We start from the raw sequence: 23,441 nt of genomic DNA on the forward strand, positions 1-23,441 counted from the left end.
ATCATCATCATCATCACATTATACACAAAGGGACTGATTCCTGATGCCAAGCTTTCCTACTGTTGGCCCCCACCTCTGACTCTGGCTGTAGGACAATATCACTCTTGATGCCAAGTCTTGAGCTTTGTGAACAGTGGGCTCGAGTCCCACGAGGAATGCCTGTGGAGGGAGGGCAATGCGGTTTCCTACACGTATTTATACATGTGTTTAAACAAACTCCGAACTTTAACCAGAACGCACTTGGGTAAACTCATGCAGTCCTTGCGGGGAGAACCTCAGGCTGCCCCACGGCCTGTTTCAGTGCATAAAACCCCAGCAGAGCAGCTGCACAGCAGGCTTTCTGTGCATTTCTCCCAAATGGGGGCCCTCATCAATAGAGGACCCCTATTGTCTGGCCCCCTGCCCGGCCCAACCACATGGTCTACCAGCCCACACTGACCAATATCTAACAGCACGACCCGAGGGCGCTGTGAGCTGAGTGCTGTTCCGATGCTCCTCAGTGTCCACGCTGAACTGTTCACCACCCTGCCTTGTTCCCAGTCCCATCCTGGCTCTGCCCATGCCTACCTTCCTCTCTTCCTTCCTCCCTCTGTCCTTTCCAAAGGCCTAAATTGGCAGTGGGACTCAGAGATGTGGGGAACATAGTCCCTGCCCACAGGGAGCTCCCAAGCTGCAGGAACACAAGCACCATGAGGCAGAAAACCACTTTCTGGAGCTTGCCGCCAGCAACAATAGGGGGTGGGGGACAGAGGTGGCCACTGGGGCACAGAAGAGGCAGAGCCCAACAGTTTTCCCTGAGGGCTCAGCTCAGAATGGGCTGTCGGGTGGGTGGGATGCTCTCACAGGGGACTAAGTGTGGGAGCCGTCAGTAGACAGGGCAGGGTGAGGAGCAGGGCCCTGGTGCTCCCTCTGTGTTGTGACTCCTGATTACCTGTGCCCAGCAGGGACACCACTCAAACCTCTGCAGGAAGGATGGGTGGTTGGGCACCCTGGAGGGCTGCCCCGAGGCTGAATAGGTGCGGGAGCTCAGATGATGAACGAGGGACGATGGCCATCTTGTTGGGCCCCAGGTTTTGGCATGTACTACCTTGTGCACAGATGAACCTGGGTGCAAGGACCACCAGCTCGCTAGTTTCTCGAGGACAAAGCTGGCATCTTGATCCTCTCCCTCCCCTCTCCTGCTGAATGAGCAGGCTCCCGTGCAGCACCTGGCATGTGTCAGCAGAGCCTCGTTCCAAGAGCTCCCAGGTCCTGACTCTGCGGCTGGCTTGTTGTGGGGCCCTGGGCCAGGCCCTGCCCTCTCAGGCCCTCAGCTTCCTCATCTGTCACAAATCACATGAATAAGAGCCCGTGTTTATTGAAACTGTCTTTTCAATACCTTTTTAACCCTACGAAACAGGTATTATGACTATCTCCATTTTACAGATGAGGCACAGAGAAGTTAAGTGACTTGCTCAAGGTCACGAGATGGTCCATGGCAGAGCTGGGGTTCCAGCCTAGGCCGCTGGGCCTGAAGCTCCCCTGTGAGCCTGTGCTGTTTCTTACAATGATGGAGACAATGTGACGTTTCCTCTCACTCTGGTGCCTTCCACCAAGGCTGAGGCCAGCCCCCAGGCGGCGTCTGATGAGGCTTCAGAGCAGAGCCCTGCAGGACAGCCTCCTGCATGGACAGCCTGGGGTATCTCAAACCCAAAGCTGCTGGCAGCCAGTGCGGCCCAGTGTCAGTGCTGGACCCTTGGAATAGCAACATTTCACCAGGTGGAGGAGGAGACCATGTCACGAACGTCTCTGCTGTTCAGACGAGAAAACCAAAGCCATAGAATCCCCAGAGCATTTCCCTTCAGCTCATGACTGTACAGGAACTCTTAGGACCCCTACTTAGCACGTGATCCCCTTTCCAGGCTGAAAGCTTCCCAGTGGACCATGCCTCGGATCCTAGGGGCTAGCAGAGCACCCGGCACATGAATAAATGAACGAATGAATGAATGAATGAGCAGGTAAATACAAGTGACCTGCATTCACGTAGCTAGTAAGACTGAGGCCTTCCAGAACCCTTTCTACTCCCGGATCGATTCTGGTCAGAATTCTACATTGAGAGAAAAGGAGACAGTTCCTCCAGGAGGCCACATCTTCCTGTGGCATCAATCCGTCAGAAGTTACAGACAAGAAGAGCAGTGTGGGAGAGGGAGAGAGCCTGAAGGTGCTGCCTTCTAGATACACCAGGCACAAGGGTGCGGTGGGGGCAGCGGGCAGGCCCCTGGGGCTGTTGCCAGAGGAGGGATTGTCAGTACTTATTGGGCTAGGGCTGAGTGGGAGGTAGGGGGTGGTATCATGGGGCCAGAAGCAGTGCTCGGAAGTGCTGAGTGGAGGGAAACTGGCCAGATCCCAACATCTCTGACTCCCTCCTGCCCAGTGTGGGCACAGAGGAGCAGCCTGTGTGTGTCCCCCAAATCAAGCCTGTGTTCTAAAGACCTGAAGAAGCTGCCTGCATCAGTTGAGTACTCCTAGGACAGGTGCTGTCCTTGATTGACCAGAGCATTTTTCTCCGAATGGGGAAAATTCGACAGCTAGGCCCTTTTCACAGCTGAAAAGGCCCAAAGACGCAAGAGTAACTGTGCAGAGGCCACATGGAGAGCTGGAGCTGAGAACCTAATCCTCCCAAGCCTAGCCAGGGTCGCAGCCACGCCTTGGGCCAGGGTGTGCTCTGGCGCCTAGGAAGCGGGTCCACTCAGAAGGGCTGAGCCCTGTGTTTCTCAGCCAGGAGTCTGGACCGACCTGGGCCAACCCCTCTCACGCATCTGGTTCCACCTAATCAAAACCAGCCTGTGTGCTTTTCTCCCTGTTCAGGGGTAGGCTCCAAAGAGCTGGACAGGCATGAGGAAGAGTCAGGTGATAGGGGAAATCTAATTTGCCAAATGGCTCTGGCTCCTTCAGCCCTCCCAGGAGCTATGGGAATCAGAGGTCACTTGTGTGCAAAACAAGCTCAGTCTTAGCTCCTCTGACATGCTCTAATTTTGAGCTATAACAATCATTATTGCAGTTGACACTAATGGTGGGCAATTGTCACAAGAGACTGAGGCTCAGAGAGGTAGACAACCTGCCCAGTCCCCAGGTCCCTGTCTCCCCCATGGGCGTTCACGGGCTGCTGGCCACTGTGCTGTGTGCTTGCTCTGCCGTCTTCAGGACTTCCACACAGCCGTGGAAACCCATTGGAATGCTGCAGCTTGTCGTTGGAGAGCAATCTGATAAGTTCATTGCCCAGATTAAAAAATCAGGAGAGGCCACACAAAAATCTTAAGGAGAGAAGGCACTTCTTTAACCGACATGCTGGTTAATGCAGATTGGGACTGAGGCCCCCAAATCCATATTCTGGTTAAACCTGGATTCCTGGCTTCCTTAAAAATCAGGATCTGGCCACCTGGGGCATCTGGGTGGAGTGAGCCATGTGTGCCCAGGGTCCCACCCAACACCAGCCACTGCACAGTTTATGAGATGCCAGCCCCTGGAAGTGCTGGCATTCCCCCAGATGGCCTCCCCTCTCCCCTAAGCATCACTTCCTACCTCTGCTCAACCAGCTTTCCCACAGCTGCCCTCCACCCAAAATCCAAACTCTTGACACAGCCCACCAGGCCCCATGTTGTCCAGCCCCCACCTCCCCGCCTTGGGCCTCTCCCGCTTCACACGCTCTGCTCCTTCATCCTACCCTTTGTTCTGCTTTTCATGTGCCCATTCCCAGCCCAGGGCCTTTGCATGTGCCCAGCCTGGCACATTCCCCACAAGCTTCCCACCTGGCTTTCTCATCAGCTCCAGCACCGTCTGCTGCACCACCCGTTTCTTTCCTCTTGCACCGCATCACCTCCCAAGGAGCGGGCCCCATAGCTAGTGTGCCTGGCTCGGATCCTGGCTCTGCCTCTTCCCTAACTTCACTGGGCTTCGGCTTCCTCAGCGTCACAACCCAGCCTCGCCGGGCAGTGGCAAAGGTGGAGCGAGCTTGTCTTTGGGCAGCGCTCAGGCCCATGCCTGGCTCAGAGTAAGCGTGTGGCCCCAGCAGCCCCTGCCGTCGCTGCTCCCACATCATCCCCTCCCCAACCCCAGTCCTGTGGGGGACACTAAGGTTTGTAACCTCAGCACAGTAGATGCTTACAGGCCAAACCTGTAACAAACAGGCTGTGGCTGCAGGTGTGACCTTCCTGCCGCACACTCTTCTTTCATCCAGGGGCCTCAGCTCCACCTGGAGTCCTGCTGGGGAGAAAGCCGGGCTTCAAAGGAACAGAGCACACACAGCCTGGCTGAAAAGGAGGCTCAGGTCCCCTGGCCTGGGACTTTACAGCCTGCTGAGAGCAGTCACTTTGTGAACTCCCCTCCCCGGATGAAAGCAGAGGCCCCTCCCCGCACTTGCTCACTCTGTCCCCATAAATCTGCTTCTTATACAACCTGTTGGGCTCAGAGTCCTGGTTTATAGGGTTTGCCTCCATCGTGGGCAGCTTGGCCCCACAGCCCACAACTGGGAGGTCTTACAAGGCGCAAAACAAACTCCTGATGCCCGGGAGTCACCCGGGTGGAGTGTGGACAATGTGACAGCAGCAAGTGCCAGGAGCCACGGAGCTCAGGCTTTCTGTTCTTCCGGGGACACCACAGAGCCATGATTAGCAGGCCCGTCCTGTCTTTGAGGCAACAGACACTAAGAATTCTAAGGAGCCTGTTTGAGTATTTCCGCTTTATTATCCTGAGTACTTTTTAAATGTTTTTGCTTTCATGTTCTCAGGAACTGTTTTCTAATGAAACTCATGCCTGGGCTGGCAGAGTCGCACCTCACAGCCTCCTGCCTGCTCACGGGAGGCTGGAATCCCAGGGTCCTGCTCCATCTCCGAACGCCCTGCCGGGTAACACCACATCCCCATTTTGCAGGCGAGGAAGCTGGGGAGCAGTCAGTAGAGCCGCCCATGGGAAGGCTTCCAGCGTGGGAGAGGAGGAGCTGGATTCACACAGGGTCCGGCTGGCCTGGAGCCCAGTGCGTGCCCTTTGGTTCCCCATCTCTCAGCGTGAGCCCCTCTCTGAGCCTTCTGCAGGTGCTGTGTACCAGAGAGGGGCGACCTTCCCAGGAACGCCCTCTATGCCTGCGAGCCTCCAGCGCTTCCTCCTTGTTAAGGGTCAGCAATGGGGGCATGCTTGAGCTGGGGCAGTCCTGGCCTTCTTCCTTACACTTATTCCCTTGACAGCTCACAACAGCCAGGCCCTGGGAGCCTTGGCTCCTGCCTCTGCCCTCACAGTACTCTCTACTTTGGCACACAGCCCTGCCTCAGGATGCCTGACCTTGCATTATCTTAAGCAAGAGATGTGCCTCTGCAAATGCTGTTCTTTGCCTGGAAGCCCCTCTCCTTCAAGCACATGTGTCCTGGATTTCTGGACAGCTCTGCCGCCACCTCACAGCTCTGCTGCCCTGAGCCAAAACTCCAGGATCTGACCACTGATGCCCTAATACCAAGTACCTTTGCCTGCTGGGCTTGGCTAGTGGCCAGGCTCCACTTCAGCCCGGGTCTGCCACCTAGTGCTCCAGCTGGTGGGGTGTCTTCCTGGGGCCCTCTGCATCTCCCCAGGCTGGCCTGCCACACTGCCTGGCCTCCAAACAGCAGGCGCCTGACCACAAGGACCCTCTCCTGGCGGGAAACCCAATGAACACACAGCAGGGAGTCGCTGGTGCTGCCAGGCTCATGGAGACAGAGAAGTTGGCACACAGCCTGGGTAGCCTCAAGCCCCCTTTGGGGAAGAAGCCCACGGAGAATGGTGCCCCACTCTTCCTAGCCACAGCCAGCCCCCAACTCAGAAAGGAAAACAGCTCCTCTGGTCACATGTGCCACTTGCGGCCCCACATATAAACACGAGAAACACCCGCAGCCCTAGTGTAGCAGGCAGAGGGAAGGAACTGGAAGGAGGCCCATGCAGAACCAATACCAGACGTGCAAAACAGTCATTCAGACTACCACCAAAATTCCCTGCCTTGACCTTCAGGGCCCCAGAACTGAGATGTGGAGAAGGGGACTCTGGGGGCTGCCCATCCTGAGGGGGGGACAGGCCTGGTCAGCACAGGCCGTACTCACCACTGGAGCGGTGGATGCAGGTATGCTGGTTGTCACTAAGGAAGAAGCCACTGTGGCACTGACACTCGTAGCTGCCCATGGCGTTGACGCAGATCTGCTGGCAGCCACCATTATTGTCCTGACACTCGTCCACATCTGTGAGAAGGGGAAGAGAAGGGGACCAGAGATCACACCTAAGTTGGAAGCAGGGCATGAAGGGCTGGCAGGACAGGGATGCAGTGAATTTCCTCACATGGCCCTGAAGGGAGGGACTCCAGAGAGGGCCTCCCTGGTGCTGTATGATGTTGATACTGTACAGTGGGCCTCCACGGCCCGGCACCATGGTGGCACTCTACAGTGGGCCTCCATTGTGCTGTGCCATAGTGGTACCGTGGGCCTCCATCGCTCTGTGCTATAGTGGTATGGAGGGTCTCCATCGCGCTGTGCTACAGTAGTACAGTGGGCCCCCATCGCGCTGTGCTATAGTGGTACGGCGGGACTCCATGGTGATGCTGCACAGGGGTACTCCCGAGAGCGAGTCATGGAAAGAGTCCAATGGCTATGATGCTAGCTCACTCCAACTCAACAGTGCTGCCTGAGTGCCCAGCACTGTTCTAAGCATCTTACCTGTATTAATTCATTTAATTCTCACAGCAACCCTGTAAGTCAGATCCAGGTACCAGTCCATTTTATAGATGAGGAAACTTAGGTGTGGAGGGGCAAAGTCACTTGTCTAAAGTCCTACGTATGGTAAGTGGCAGAGGCAGGACTCAAACCCGGTGGTCTGACCCTGAAACCTCAGCTCTCAGTGATGTCGCCAGACCCTCCATTCTAGGAAGACACAGCAGCCTGTAGCAGCTGTCCCCAACACATGGAGCTTTGCCAACTGCAACCCCACAAGCCCCTGTCTCTTGACTCAGCTCAGGTTTACCATCAGCAGCACAACACGATAACAGGCTGGAGCACAGCGCAGCGCCCCAAGGCTCTGTGCCCTGCAACTGATTTCAAAAGCTCCTAGAATGAGGAGGTTTTTATTAAGAAAAGGCCCTGACCTCCGGCTGCCAAGACGGCTGTGGAAGGCTGCCAAGTGGTCTTTCCCACTCTCGGGGAGAGGCAGACCTCGGGGCCGACACTCATTTCTGACCAGAGGCCGCTGGCACAAAGGGCGCTATTGGCTGAAAAGAGTCTTTATGGAGTTCTGGTCTTGAACAGAACAGCGTGTTTCAATTACCAGAGTCATAACCCCCTGCTCTGTCAGTTTGTTTAATGAAAGAAGGGCTTCTTAAACCTTAATGTTCCATGTCTGTATTGTCATTTTAATAGGCAAATATATAAAACCACAAAGGCGGCGTGAGCTACTGGCTGCTTCTAGCCAATCCCCAGTCCCTAACACACACACACACACACACACACGCACGCACACACAAACACACACACACACTCACACACACACACTCTTCAGCGTTGAGCTTTTGATACATTTCTTTTTAACATAGACATCTTTTACTATTGGAACCAAAAGGATGTGAAAAGGTAAAGAGTTGGTGACCTGCACTGAACTGGGAGGGGACTCAGCTGTGGAGCGATTTGAGCTGGGTCCCATTTAGACTCATGGACAACAGACCACTTTACCACCTAAGACACCACGCGGCTGCCTTCGAGGCCGACAGCGAGGCCATTATTCTTTGGCAAGCTCAAATGTCAGCTGTGTGGGCAGTCAGAGGAGGCAGGCAGAGCTCTGAACTCTAAAAGCCACCAGCGGTTACAGCTCAAATGGTAGAAGTGGCCCTCGCTGAGAGGAGCCAGGTGATCGCACCATGACCCGACAGTCTGACTGGGGAAGCCTGGGGAGGAGAGAGAGGGACTATCCTCAGCACCTTTCTCCATTCAACAAAGCCTTGCTTAGGACCCCCTAGGGGCCCTGTGCCCATGCCACCTTTGCTGGGGGCAGCCCCTAGGGGTGGCGAGTGGTCACCTCCCTCCCCTCCAAGCCTCAGCCATGTCTGCCCCTGGGGTCTGTCTCCAGCCTGCACTGGACCATGAAAAGCACCAAGCCAGGCCCCGTGTCCTACTCATACCGTTAACAACACAAAGCAAACATCCGTGAGTGTTTATTATGTGTCAGGCGCAGGCCCAAACGATCCTCAGAGCTACCTGTGTGACAGGTCATGTCATTGACCCCATTTTACAGATGAGGACACGGAGGCCCCGGGAGCTGGAATAGAGTGACACAGCACACCAGAGTGAAGGCGGGACCCAGCCCTGCGGTCTAGCTGCAGAACACGTGCCTTTGGCCCCAGGCTAAGCTGGCTGCGTCAGCGAGTGTGCTCAGACTAATGCTGCGAAGAGCCGGCTGCTCCTCACACGAGCTGGAGTCCAGTGTCAACTTGAGCACATGCACGTCAGCCCCAGATGCAGCTTGCCGTGAGGACCATCGGGAAGGACCCAGCATTCCTGGGGTTAGTCCCATCTCTGGACCAATAAGACCCTGTAGAGAACTGTGCTGGCATACACTTAACAATGGGACCTGGACGTGGGCAGCTGTCCCTGGGACTCAGTCCAGACCCCTCTCACTTCACAGTCGTTATCTTCCTTCTCATGGTCCTCAGATTCCTTGCTCTGCGCCTTGGCTTCCCCAGCCCTATTAAAGGTCCAACTGTAAAGCAAACCAGACACAGACCCTCAAATGCTGAGTTCCCGGTGCAGAAATGCTACCTCATCCCTGTCACGAGGAAGCTCCCTGGCGCTGCCCATCTGCAGCCGTCTGGCCTGGCCACTCCTCACCTCACTGAAAGCTTGAAGCAAAGGGCGGTTGACGTAAGGCATCTACAAACCCTCAGTGACCTGGCAGGGCGGCTGGGCCTTGGGACAGGGCTGTTTACTCTACTAGGGAACAATGACTCGCCAGTGCTGATGAATAATGGGAAACAAATGCAGGGCCATGTAAACATGTCTTGTCCCCACTCCCAAGTGATAAAGTCCTGAGATGAAGCAGGCGGGAAGAGAGGGCTGCTCCTGTGTACCCTTTTCCCACTGCGGTCCAAACAGGCCTCACCCCCGGCCCCCGAGGAGGGGAGGAAATCATGGCTGCCAAATCTCTTGGGTGGCTTGAGGCCATGACCAGCATCTCTAGGGAAGGGCCTGAGGCCCCACGCACGCCTCTTGCACCCTTGTGTCTCTAGCACTCCAAGTGGGCCCCACACTGAGGTCTGAAGAGCGTCCAACTGCAGCAGCTGGGTCTGTGAGATGCCGCCCATGAGCCCGGGACAGACTGGGCTCACCTGGAGGCCCTGGCCAGGCCTGGCAGGGCACTATGAGAAACAGTCCTTTGGCCCTCTCCAAGGGGTGCTGTGAGCCCAGCACACGCCGCCCCATGGTCCCCCAGCATTCGGCACACTCTATTATGAGAGGTGTCCTCATGGAAAAGGGGAACCCACACCTGGGAGTCAGGCTTCCTGAGTTCTGCCCCTGTCTTGCCCTGTAGCTTGTGGGCGATGCCCAGGCCTTATCCCTGGGAAGTGCTCCCAGAGCTTGAGGGATTGCAGACCGCGTCCTCCGGGAAGTGCTCCTGGAATGCCTGTGGTGTGTGCAGCCCTCCTCCTTCTCTGCCCCATGGAACTGACTGTCAGTGCACAGATGGGTCCTGTGTGGCTGGCCCTGTGTGAGAATCCCAGCCCACCCCCAAGCCCTCACACAGAGGTGAGTGTTGAGGCTGGGCGGGGTTGCCAGCCTCACTACCATAAATAACGGCAATTGCTGCCAGCGAGGCCCCAGCTCAGGCACTATCTTAATAAATCCACACAACAGCTTCACACCAGCGGCATTATATTCTTATTATCCCTGATTCTCAGATGAGAAAACTGGGGCCTGGAGATGGGGAGAGATTTCCTCAAAGCTCTAAAAGAGGCAGAAAGAGAACTGGAAGTCCCATGAGTCCAAAGCCCTTCCTCTCCTCCCCCAGGATTCAGCTGTGAATGAGGACCCTTCAAGTCCGATGGCGGTAGTGACAAAGGTTCCCAGGTGTTGATGCTTACAAACCTCCCTGGCCCCTCCATGCCCAGCTCTCCAAAGCCCAGTGCTCAGCCTCCTCCTCTGTGTAGTCTTTCTGGTGCCCAGCATAATTCACTCCACCCCGGCTTCCAGGCCAGGCCTGCCTTCCTTCACTACTTCCTTCCTCTGCCCTGGACCAGAGGGCTTGGCTATCCTGTCCCTGCCCTGGGGTGAGGATAGATCTGAGTCTCCTTTATATCCTTGCTCCTAGCAGCGGGTCAGGCCAAGAGTGAGTGCTCAAGTGACAGGAGGGTAAATGGGATGGCACAGTTTGTGCTTGCACACACCAGTGCCAGGGCGCTCACTACCGCCAAGGGACCAGTCCCAGGGGGCAGAGTATTGTCCTTATTCCCACTGGGCATGAGGGGGGCTTCAGCTGTGAGTGGGCTCTCACAGCCTGCCCACTTCTTCAGCCACGCTCTAGGAATCTGCTGCGGCTGCTCTCTGAACACAGCCCACCCATTCACCTCTGCCCGAGTGGGCATGCCACCCTTCTCCTGGAACTGCCTCCCCTCCTTGTCCAGACTGAAGTTTTTCTTGCCTTCTGAATCCACCTGAAACGTCTCTGTTCATTCACTCACTCCATGAACACCAAGCACCTCCTCTGTGCCACACCACCCGTGAGCTGCCAGGGACACCAAGCTCCGGGGCACTGGGCCAGACAGAGCACAGAGACGGGAGGCTTCCTGGAAGAGGCGAAGTACGAGCTGCTCTGAGGACAGCAGAGAGATGTGACCTGAGCCTGGGGATCCTGGAGGAGGCGGAGCTGTTCTGAAAGCAAAGGCTTGTGGAAGGGGCAGGGCAGGGCCCAGATGGGGAAGGGCCTGCAGCCTCTCTAACAGGAGGAGAGTTCTGGAGGCAACCAGGGAAAGGTGGCTGACAGGGTCCTGGATGCTGGGCTAAGAGGAATAGCAGAGCCAGGCCATGGGCACGGACAGTGAGCGAGGCTGCTCTGTGGCCTGCGCCCTACCCTGGCGACCCCACACAGCGCTCAAAAACCCCAGCTCTGTTCGGGTCCCCACATCACTCCAACTAGCAGGGGGACAGTCCCTGCAGAAAACATTTGTGCAGCCTGACACCCAGAGTGTCCCAAACCACTGAGGCCTTGGGCCAGGGCTGAGCCTGCGTGTAGTGAGGCCCCTGAGTGGGCCTGTTTCCAATTCAGGGTCCAAAATCCCTGGGCGGCTCCAGGAGGGGTAGGGGGAGTGTCCCGCCTCTGAATCCTGCTGGCAGCTCATGGTCCTTCATCTTTATTTATGACCACAGCTGAATGTTCCCAGAAGGCACGGAGCTCCTCAGCACAGCACAGGGACTTAGCTACAAAGCAGACAGGAGGTCCCCTGGACTCTGGGGCAGACTCTAGGAGGCTCCTTTCAGGAAATCCTTTCAACTGGTGAGAGAGATGGAGGAGGTAGAGTGGAGAGCGGGCCCTCGATGCCCGGTTCTGGGAGGAGCCTTTCATGGCTGTCTGGACCGGCCTGGTTGAGGCTGGAAGGCACTGGTCCACAGCCTCTTTTGATGTACAACTGTATCTGTGATTGTGCCATCAGAACCCCCGGAGCCCTTCCCTCTTCTGGGCCAAGGGTGAAATGGCAGGCAAGGGAGCTGGGAGGAAGAGAAGGTGGAACCTTGGTGGGCCGTGCCACAGGGGCCTTCAGCAGGTGGGGCTGGGAGACACCCTCGGAAAAAGATGACTCCAGTGAGGTCTGGGACAAAAGACAGGGAGCCTGAACGTCCTTCAAGGCTGCTCCCTGTGAGCAGTGAACTCTCATTCCTTCAGCCCGCAGAGTTGGCAGAGGGCAGAGGTGGGAGAAGGGAAGGACAGGGGTCAAGAAAGCACAAAAGAGGGGCCTCACTGGTCAGGGTCTGGCCCTCATCCCACCCAGCCACCAGGCCTGAGGACCCTGTTGTTCTTGAAGCCCCTTTCTTCTGCTCCTCTCCCAAGGGTCTGATCAAGGCTGCTGACTTTTTCCACGCCACCTTGCCCGTCCGTCTCCCTGGCTCCCATGAGACAGCCCTGGCTTGGACCTCAGCTTCCTCTTTGGGGTAGGCTGCACACTTCTCCTAGGTCTCAGCCTCCAGCCTCTCCCTCCCAATCCCTTCTCCATGGGCAGTGGCTGCTGTGATGAGTCTGGTTGGAACAGGACATGGCACCTTGGTCCCACAGGGTCTCTGGGGTCGGGTCCCATCTCCTCACTGTGCAGTGCCCGGCATGAGCACAGCTCTGGAGGCTGGGGTGGCGGCGGATGGCCCTCAGCTGTGACTCTTGCCCATCTCCACTCGTTCGTCACAGGCGCAGGCCACCTCCACCTGCTGCCAGCCACTGAAGGGTGATGTGTGCGAGGGGACCCCTGTGCTGTGATTGACATGGTTGTTTTCCAGCAAGAAGAATTTCCAGAGCTGACATCAGCAGGCCATAGGTTGACCCGCTTCCGAAAGGCCTCTGCAGGCAGGACCAGTTTCCCCGGGAGGTGTGCTTTTTGGCCCAAGATGCTGATGTTTGTTTTTATTAATAGCTGGCTGTTTGTTCTACTTTGGACCAAGAGTCCAGGTTCACAGTTATTTATAACAACTAAAAATTACTTCGGGATCCAGCTCTGGCTGCTTTGTGTTTCCCGCAAATATTTCCCGATTTGAAACAGAGACTCCGTGTTCTGCTTGGCCCCCACCCATGTTTTCATGGCTGTCAAGAGCCTACTGTGTGTCAGGCCCTTCACTGGCTCCGGTGCCCCAGCTCCCACGGAAGGTCTAGAAACAGAGGCAGAGGTGCCCAGCCCGTCTTAGGAAGCGAACTCCACCACCAGCACTGAGAGCTCCCACCTGGTCCCAGGGGGCTGAGGCCCCCCCGCCCGCCGGCTCCTTTCAGAAGGGCGGCTTAGGCAGAAAAGCCTCTTGGCTATCTAGCGGCTCTTGCAAAATTGCATTTGATGAGTTAAGTGTAAATAAATGAGAACCAGATGGATTAGATTTCGGGTAAAATACACACGGGTCTTAGAGCTTTGGGGCCTGGGTTCTGCCAGATCCAGAACACTCTCCGAGCTGTCAAGAGCTGCTGGCACAGGCAGGCAGGAGGTAAGCCTGGGGTCTCCCAGGACCTGTCTGCTTCCCGGTCTGGGCATCAGCTGAGGCCTTCCCTGGGGCTGCTGATTCCCCAGCAGGTTGGCCGTGTGCAGAAGACACAGAGCCAACCTCTTGGCCTGGGCCTGAGTCCAAGCTCAGGGTGGGAGATGAGGCGCGTGAATGGTAAGGTCAGCCTTCCAGACCAGCAAGCTCACTGCTCATGTCCAAACCCAGCGAGCCAGCCCAGGGCAGGCGGAGGTGGTGAAGCCTGCTGGCTGCTGGGGTCTGCTCACTCTGCTCTCCCCAACCTGAGTCCTGCCTTCCAGCCCAGCCGCTGCACTGCCGCCCCCTGCTGTGCATCTCTAGGGAAGGACAGGAGTCTGCCGCCCAGTGCAGACCGCTGGCCAGTCCTCAAAGGGGTCTGCGTGACACTGCCCTGTGACCACTGCCCATGGGACCTGGCTGTTGCTCCACAAGTCATACCAGATGGAGTACAAGATTCAGTGAGTCGGCCGGGCTCGATGGCTCACGCCTGTAATCCCAGCACTTTGGGAGGCCGAGGCGGGCGGATCACAAGATCAGGAGATCAAGACCATCCTGGCTAACATGGTGAAACCCCGTCTCTACTAAAAATACAAAAAATTAGCTGGGCGTGGTGGTGGGTGCCTGTAGTCCCGGTTACTTGGGAGGCTGAGGCAGGAGAACGGCATGAACCCGGGAGGCAGAGCTTGCAGTGAGCCGAGATGGCGCCACTGCACTCCAGCCCAGGCGACAGAGTGAGACTCTGTCTCAAAAAAAAAAAAAAAAAAAAAAAAAAGATTCAGTGAGTCACTTGCTCTGTGACCTTGAGCAGGTCATTTTGCCATTTTGGGCCTTGGTTTCCTTCTCTATAAAACAGGGATAAAAGTCCCTGAGGTGTTTGGGAGTCAAAGGAGGTGATGGAGGTAAGGTACTCTGCACAGCACCTGGCACACACAGACCAGGACCGCGTGTGAGCAGGTGCAGCACAAAGCTGCTGTTCATGCCTCAGGGAGTCACGGGTACGAACGTACTCTGGTGACAGCAAAGTCCCTTCCAAAATGCAAAAACAACAACAAACCACGTCAGAGGGGAGCACTCAGACCCACCTTGGCTTTCTGGTCTCCAAGTGAAGCCGCTCGACTCCTGACACTGCTCCCTCCTGAATAAGCTTCTGGCAAACTCACCACCCAGGTCACCCTTCTCTGGGGACCCCAGCTTACTGGGGCACTCACAATTGGCCCAGAAGTGGACAGAGCTGTGCACATGGTCAGCTCGGAGGGTGTGGGTAGGCCTTTCGATGCTATGTTCGTGCGACCTCTGCTATTTCTCCAATCCCGTTTCTGGTTGAGATAGAACTCATGGAGCATACAATTCACAATCTTTAAGCCGACATCTTAGTGGCTTTTAGTATATTCACTGTGTTGCACAACCATCACTACTAATTCCAGAATATTTCCATCACGCCAGAAAGAGGACCTGTGCCCGTTTTCGGTTAGTCCCAATTCCCACCCCTTTGCCCCTGGAAACCACGTCCACTTTCCGTCTATGGGTTTGCCCATTCTGGACATTTCATGTAAAGAGAGTCACGCAATATTTGTCTTTGTGTGTCTGGCTTCCTTAACTTGGCATGTTTTCAAGCTTCATCCATGTCCTAGCGTGACTCAGCACTTCATTCCCTTCTACGGCTGAATAGTATTCTATTGCATGGACAGACAACATTTCATTTATCTCTTCATGAGCTGATGGACATCTGGGTTGTGCCAGCTTTGTGGCTGTTATGAACGGTGCTGCTGGAACACTGTGTGTAAGTTTTCATGGGGGTATACGCCTTCAGCTCTCCTGGGCGGATATCTGGGGGTGGCATCGTCACATCATCTGGTAACTCCATGTATGCCCTTTCTGAGGAAATGACTGTTTACCATGGGCGACACCATTTTACATTTCCAACCAGCAAAGTATGGGGTTTCTAATTTCTCCATATCCTTGCCAATACTTGTTCCTTTCTGGGCTTTTTTTTTTTTTTTTTTTTTTTTAACAGCCATCCTAGTGGGTGTGGCGTGGTTTCTCATTATGGTTTTGATTTTCATTTTTCTAACGACTAATGATGTTGAACAGCTTTTCACATGCTTGGTGGCCATTTGTATGGCCCTGGAATACAGCGACGCTCAAGACAGACACGGTCCCTGTTCTCTACGCTGTCTGTGGGGAGACAGAAACATTCACAAAAACTCCAGGTGGGCAGGGCGTCTCCATTTCTTTGGAGATATGTCTATTCAGGTCCTTTGCCTATTTTTAAACTGGGTTGTCTTGAGTTGTAAGAGTTCTTTATATATCCTGGATACTAGACCCTTACCAGATATATGATTGGCAAATACTTTTTCCTATTCGGTGGACGCCACCTCCTTTCAAGCAGCCTCAGGCAGCGCTAGGTACTCAGGAGCTCAGTGCAGGTCGGTGAGGCCTGGGCTCCTCTTGGGCTCTGCCCTAGCCCCCACCCCATCTACATTCTGTTCCCAGGAGATTTCGCACTGTCCCTTGGCTACCTATCTGCCAAGGTTGTCCCCAAACCCCCAGGCCTGCCTGCTCCACCACCCTCCAACTTAGACATCAAGAGCTGACCTGGTGCCTGCACGTGGACATCCCGCAGGCGTGAAAGACTTCATGGGCCGCATGCTGAACTCCCAAGTCCCCCTCCCAGAAAAGCAGAATAGAATGAGACAAAGCTCAGTCTGCCCTCAGCCTTCCCTAGCCCAGCAAATGGTCACACAACCCACAGTCGCTTCAGGCAAAACACCTGGTAGTTATTTTTGATGCTGCTTTCTCCCCACATTGAAGCCCTTAGCAGGTCCAGTCCTTTCAACTCTGCCTGTGAAATTCACCACGAGTACAACACATTCGCTCCCCTCCAGGGCTGCCATGGCTGGGCCAGTCGCCCTGGTCTCTGGCCTGGATTCTCGAACTCCCTGCCTCCACCCTGCTCCTGTCCATCCTCCATCCCTCATGGACCCCATGCCATCCCCCTGCGTGAAAGCCCACAGAGGTGTCATAAACATGAACTCCCTTTCCCGGCCACCAAGCCCACAGGAACTGCTCTGTCCACGACCCCCCGGCCTCCTCCTCGCTCACCCGCCTCCAGCCAGGCTGCTGTGTCCTGTTCTCCCTTGACCCCAGCTGTCCTGTTCCCATCTCCAGGCCTTGGCATTTGCTCCTCTGCCTGGAATGTTCTTTGCTTGTCTTGGCACGGCTGGCTCCTCCCCCTCCTTCAGACCTCAGCTCACGTGCCACTTTCCCAGAGATGCTGTCTCTGACCACTAAGCTAAAGTGGCAGACAGGCCACTCTGCAACGTGTCCCTCCCCTGCTTCCTTCAGAGCCCGCCCCCACCCACCTGGAGTCTTCCTTGCGACTGTTTCTGTCTACCCCCAGACAACACAGAGCCCCTGAAAACAGGGATCGTGTCTGTTTTGAGCATCACAGTATCCCAGGGTTTTGAACAGTGCACAGGGCACATGATGTATGTCTGCGGACTGGATAACTGACTGAGCACTTCCAAAAGTGTGGGTGGGGAACGGCGCTTCTGGCCTGGACATCCATAGGCCCTGGCTAAAGGCCGTCCCACCAGGGATGAGCTGCATGGCCTTCGCTGCTGTATGCTGCAAAGTGTGGCTGCAGAGGGGCTGCCATGAGGCCCTGCAGCCCCAGGACCTGCTCAAGGAAGCAGCTCTGGATGAGTGACAGGAGCATGTACTGGCTGCCAGTGGGTCCTGGGTGCGTGGGTGGGTTAGGGGCTGACATCAGGAGATGCCAGAGAAGGCTCTCAGAAGAGCTGTGCTCATCTGCCGCCTTAGCCTTGCCCGAGAGTGGGGAGCTTGTGCGGAGATCGCGATGGGGAACCAGGTACCCTCACAGTCATTGCCAGCCTGTGGCTTTGGTGCTCACTGCATGATGGGATCCATGTTGGGGGGCCTCAGAAGAGGCGTGCAGCTCAGCGTCTCCTCCTGCTTTGTCGGCACCTTTACTGACATGAGGACCAAAGTCTCCCACTAAAGAAGCTGCTTGAGCTGGGCAGAGTTTCAGGAAGTGAGTGGAGAGGGAAGCGGTCTGGAGACACAGTGGGATCCCCTACTGAACTACGTTTCACTCACTTTGCTAGACCACCTATGGCAAGGCCAGCTCCTCCTTGAACCTCTAGATCACAGGCAGGGCAGGGGGTGGCTGGGGCCCCTGCTCAGAGTCAGGCACTCTCGTTACAGTTATCTCAGTTAACCTCAGCCCAGGGCAGTAGCTGTTTTGTAACTGGGAGCTCCAAGCAGTGTGCAGCCTGCCCACAGTCCCCAGCACGTGAGTGACAGAGCCAGGCTGGGAACGGGGTGCTTTCATCCCCTCAGGCCTCTGACAGTGCAGCTGTGAATGTGATCCTGGCTGGACATCTGTAGGAGGCACTGGAGTTTTTAAAAATTTCTTTTGATGGGGATAAGAATGGAGGACTGGAGAGAGGGAAGGAGGAAAACCAAACAAACAAATCATGGAACCAAAGCGAGAAGCTGTAAGGAAAGAAAGCGGAAACGCTCCCACGGGACGCTTAATGAAGAGCCTCCGCGCCTACCCAGGCCCAGCTGCATGTGATTACCTCCAGGCCGGTGGATGGGGCGGCAGGGCAAGTCCCACTCCTGTTGAAAAACAAAACAAAACTCCCCTGAACCAAGGAGGGGCCCCGGAGCTCCCACGACACCCCAGGTGACACAGGTCCTCTGGCCAGTTCATCCTGCCAGACTCCAGCCAAGTCAGCGGATTGACTCCCAGCATCCATTTCCCAGCCTCGGTACTGTCGGAATTCTAACCTTCAGGGGCTAATTCTTCCCCGTGGAAGTCCGCATTTTCTTCCACCCTCCAAAGCTATGTGAAATTGCCAGGCGGCTGTGCGGCTGTTCCTTCTCTTCCTCCTCCTTGCTAGCACCCTCCATGTGTACACCTGTCCTCACCTATGAGGTATCCTTGAGCGTGAGCGTCCTTGGCACATGCCAGGCGTGTGGCCATACCCTGATCCCAGCCGCTTGGCCTCCTGCCCCATCCATGCCCTGCATCAGCTCCCCAGCTGGGCCTGCCACATGTGGGCTTGTTCCTTCCTGCACTCAGCAGTCCCTCCCTGTCAGGCCCTGGGGTGGGCCTGGCGGCAACAACCAGGACCAAGGAATAGTTTTGTCTCATCAAAGCTGACACACCGGAGAAAGGCAGACGGCAGGCCACAGAAGGCAGTGGCGGAGGGCTGGGTGGGGGTGCCAGGAAGCTTCACGGAAAAGGGGGCACTCACTCGGCTGAGGCACTGGCACGCTTGCAGGCCTCCGCACGGCCAACCTGTCTCTGAGTTCGTGGCCACATTCTGTCTATGGTTCTCCTCGTCTCAAAAACCTAGCATGGCTCCCTGTCACTTGACCAATAAAACTGTTTCATTATTTAAGATTCTGAGCCGATAAGGAATTCTGAGAAACAGTGGAAAAGCTGATCAACAATCCTACACTTTAGACACAACCACAGTCAGGAGCATCTATTTTGTTTCCGTCTTTTTGCACGAGCTGATTTGCTCCTAAATGTAATGAGTCGATCTGTGCACAGCCACGGGGAGCTGAGCTAAAGCGCCTTCCGTGCTGTGGCTTGGCCCTGCCCCCACTTCTGACTTGCTGCTTTGTGCAGTCTGCAGTGGGCTTCTCTTCCACACCCTCATGCAGTCGTTAATAAACTCCCCTGTGAAGGACGCAGCTGGGCAGCTACGGCCCTTTTCATTTAAGGGATTATTGCCTTCAGAGAGCTCCCCAGAACAGGGATTCCTGGGTCAATGACTGTGAGCTTTTGTTTCTCATGAGTCCCTGCGGACCCCTGTTAACCTGTATACAACTAACTGACTCTCCTGCCGTACAGCGTCTGCACTTGCGGTGGCCTCATCTGCCACCGTCTTTTCTATTGGCCACATCCATCTCCAGCGAACTTCTGTGATTAGTCACATGTATTTGTTCACTCAGTCACTTGGCAGGGGTGCAAGGCACCACACTGGTGCATGGGTAAACAGGGAAGACGAGGCCAAGGCCTGCCGTCAGGGAGCTGCCATTCTAGGAAAGAGAGGTGGTGAGGACACTGGGAGACCAGTGTCTATTAACCAGAGTGGGGTCAGAGCCCTGCAGGACAAGAAGAGTGTGCTGTGAGAAGCAGGAACAGGCAGGCTGAACCCAGGCAGACAGCGTCTCTCTAAGCCACATGAGGACCAGTGCAGAGAACGGTGCATTTGGTGGTGAGAAGTGCGGTTGGTCGTGTGTGTCTGTGTGTGCGTGTGTGTGTGTGTAATCTCCAGGTCTTAGACCCAGAGAGCACATGGTATACGTGGCTTATTTGACAGAGACTGCCTTTTTACCACCATCACCTGCCCTGAACCCACTCTGCTCCCTGGCCGAGCCCTTCCCACCTCCAGGCTCTGCACATGCTGCTCCTCCCTCCTAAAATGTCCTCCCTTCACCCCATCTCCACCCCTACCAGGGGACCCTCCACTCACTCCAGGTAGGGCGAGTCACCCACCCACACCATCCCTTTGCACACCCCTAGTATTAATTACACAAAGGACACCATAGTGGGAGTTTTTCTGCACATGGCCTAGGAGCTCCCTGAGGGCAAGAGTCAGTCTAACTAATCTCAGAGGCCCCTCGCCTGCAGATATGGGCACCCGGGGCATGTCCTGACAGAAGAGCATTGGGGCATTCTTGCTGTCCCAACCAGATAATCACCCCCGCTGCCCGCACTGTCCCGGGCTTTCATTCCATTCCATCTTGGCGACGTGATTCCGCATCAACAGTGAAGAGAGTCCTGCCGGAATACGGAGGAGAAGCGGCACATAAACCTCAATGGGTGACTGCCACCACACACAGTTCTGTCCACGCCCAGGTGACACTGGACACGGACATCAGGACATGAAAACGCTTGTTCTATTGGAGGGGTGAGAAATGGGGGAATGATTTTGTCTTTTCTCTGGATTTCTCTGAGTGTTTCTGTATAATTATTGCACGTGTGGCCGATGGATAAGTAAACAGACATTTGCAGCTTGGTCTGATTCTGGCAGGCCTGAGAGTTGGCAGGGAGGACAAGAGAGCAGAATGCAGGGAGCAGGTCCCTGTGCCCAGGAGGCTGGGGAAGAGGCTCAGGAGGAAGAGCTGGGGTGTCCGGGACAGGCCGGGAGGAGGTTCTCCAGGTAGCGGAATGGCGTGTGCAGAGGCCCAGAGGGCATGAGGTGCCTGGGGACAGGCTTAATATTTAGTTTGCTGGAAGCATAAGGAGAAACAGAAAGGCTGAAGTGTCAGCAGGGCCAGCTGCCAGGCCAAGGAAGCCAGACCCCCACAATGGCAACACAGGCCCTGGGGAGGATCCCACTTGGCAGGGCCTGCACCATGGGTGGGTCCCAAATGACTCCACTGGTGTCTGACCCCCTGGCGGTCAGCAGATGAGCCAGGGGAGGGCAAGCCTGTGGGATCCTCTCCCCATCATTAAAGTGACACCTGGGAGGTTACTAAAGACCCCAGACCAAGCAGCTGGGCTGCTGCCACGGCTGCCCACTTCCCACAAATAAAGAGTGCCAGCCAGGCGCAGGGCGTCTCTGCCAGCAGTCTATTTCTAGCTGTATGTGGTTGGGATGAGGTGGGTGACAGGGAGGGGTGCTGGGGCAGCCTGATGCACAGGCCTGGCTAATGGCCACTATAAACAGCTGGAGCCTGTCCCGGTGCTGGGGGAGGAGGGTCACTGCACCATCTGCCCCGATGCAGCCAGGCCCAGCAAATGTCCAGGGCGACCCCAAACGCCACCCAGGGCCCAGGGTGCTCCAAGGTAAGTGAGACTATTGACAGACGAAGTACTGGACTGGGTTGAGACGCCCTCAATTGTTGCTAATGCCCTTTTAGGGCCACGGCTCCATGTCTGGTTTGGGGGCATATGTTTTGCTGGCAGGGTATTTTTAAGGAGCCTTCACAAGACACTTATTTATTTATTTATTTTTAATTTTTTGGAGTTCTGACCAAGCTCTTGGCACAGGGATTGCAAACAGGAACAGAGGAAGGCAAGTGTCTGCAGCGAGTGTTTTCTTTGCTGTTTATGGACTTGGTATTCTCTGCTCTGAGACAGAGCGGGGCTTCTTCCTCAAGCCACCAAATTGAGACCTACAAAGGTGGGGGCTGGCACCAGGCACAGTGACAACAGATTTCAGTCCAGTGGAGGGAGGATGGGATCATGAACACACACTCCTACCAAGGGGAAGGTGGCCTCATACAGGGATGCAATCCCTGACCTGAACGTACAAACACAGGGAGAGTGGGAAGGGGCGAGCAGGTGAAGGGTCCTGAGGCCCACCACGTGCCACCTTCCTTCACATACACCCTTCTCTGTATCCCCAGAGCCCCGTCCTGGGAACACCAGCATGCCCCTTTCCAGGAAAGAAAACCGAGAGCAGAGAGATAGGAAGGGAGTGGGAGTCAAGGCCAATGTGTCTGATGCCCAAGTCCATGCTTTCCCTGCGTCTAGAGCAGAGACCAGAAGGAGCCAGGCACAGAGAAGTGGACTGGGGAGTCACAGGCCATCGCTGGCCGAGGGAGACAGGGAGACTTTCCCAGCGCATCTACCCAGCTCCAAGTGTGCTGATGGCCCCCACGGCAGGTCTGTGCACCCGCCACCGTCAAGTCGTTTGCCTCCTGAGGGTCAGAATCCAACATTCAACCCCGTTACCCTGCCACCCACCCGTCCTCCACCACACAATCGAGCATGCTGGGGGCCTGGCCTGTGCAGGCCTCGGATAAAGAGCTTGGCCAATCCAGAGCCCAGAACTCGAGGAATTCCCAAGGAAGGAAGGGAGATCTGCCCTGAGATGCCTGAGTGCCAGTCCCAGGAGCTCAGGGCCATGTCAGAGGGAAGCTTAGGGGAGGCTGTGCAGCTCAGAGAGGTTTTCTCTAGGGGTTGACGCCTCACCTGAGCCCTGAGGAACAAGTAGGGGCCAGCCAAACTAAGCGTTCATCAGGAGGCTGGGGAAGGGCACTCAGGGCAGAACAGCAAGTATACGGACGCCCTGTAGGAGGAAAGGGCGGGATGGTTAGGGAGAGGAAAAGTGTTCGCCATGCTGGAGGTTACAGTTCTGAGAAACAAGGAGAGCTGCGCAGACAAGGACTGCATCCTGCTGGGACAAGGAGGACACGGAAAAGAGCTGAGCTGCCACTGTCCCTGGGGCCAAATCACACGACCGCACTGCCAGGTCACGGGATGCCGGAGGGAGAAGGGCTCTGACCCAGCAGCCCAGCCAGGGGGTTCCAAACTGAGGTCCAGGGGCTCCAGGAACTTTGCAGAGGTAGAGACAGGCTCCGTGGGGAGCAGAGCTCTAACTGTGGCCAGTCTTGTCTCCTGTTCAGCCACAGCGTGAGACCCCTGCATGATTCCGCTTGGGAAAAAAGATTTCTGCTGCTATAAACCCCACAACATCTGAAAACCGCTGATCAAATCCCATCCTTTTATTTCACATATGACAGGGAAACTGAGGCACAAAGAGGCAGGGCACTTCCCAAGGTCTCCCAGCAAGTCAGTGGCCTAAGGAGCCTGACTTCTGCTCTGTGGGCCACTGATTCTGCCCTGATTGCTGGGCCAGATGGGGGCTGGAAGAACCATCTGGTCCCCTGTAATAAGCACCCCATTGTCCCCCCACCCAATCCCAAGCAGGCCATGGGCATGAGGCTGTCAAAGGCCATTCCACCCCAAAACACACACAGGTCTGAACCAGTCTGCCTCCCTACACCCCACTCTAGGGTCTCCCCTTTTTTGTAGCGATTTGGGAAAAGAAGGAAGCGAGTCTATAAAGATGTACAACACTGTCCAGGGAGTCTCTTTCTCTCAGGCCAAATAATTTCTTTCAGATTAACAGCTGTAGAAGGCAGAGAGGAGAGGCGGGCCTGGATCCGTCTTGTACTCTGACAGCAAATCCCTCCAACTGAGCGTGTTTAGAGCACCTGAAAGTGGGCCAAGAATGGGAAAAGGTGGTGGGGTAGTAGGTGGGCATAACGAAAGAGAACAGGAAGAAACCTCTTGAGTTTACTTTAGAAAATATTGGTGTTTATGGAGTAAGTATATGAATGTCCAAAGCTGTTTAGTTTTACATTAAGATGATCAGCATTTTTTTTTCCAGCAAGAAATGTATTTGAGCTGTTGAAGTATAAAGACAAATAAAC

The 23,441-nt window shown here is 55.5% G+C and overlaps 1 protein-coding gene across 2 annotated transcripts in view; it reads right to left on the minus strand.

Annotated features, from left to right (window-relative positions):
• Positions 1 to 23,441, minus strand: part of SCUBE1 (signal peptide, CUB domain and EGF like domain containing 1) — a 147,508-nt gene that overhangs the window by 89,687 nt on the left and 34,380 nt on the right. For both annotated transcript variants that reach the window (XM_054470024.2, XM_063662988.1), the window contains exon 4: positions 6,099 to 6,233. In XM_054470024.2, coding sequence (XP_054325999.2) covers positions 6,099 to 6,233 — 135 coding nt within the window. The remainder of the gene's footprint in view (positions 1 to 6,098; positions 6,234 to 23,441) is intronic.

Source organism: Pongo pygmaeus, chromosome 23 (genome assembly GCF_028885625.2).
Source record: "Pongo pygmaeus isolate AG05252 chromosome 23, NHGRI_mPonPyg2-v2.0_pri, whole genome shotgun sequence".
NCBI classification, from domain to species: domain Eukaryota; kingdom Metazoa; phylum Chordata; class Mammalia; order Primates; family Hominidae; genus Pongo; species Pongo pygmaeus.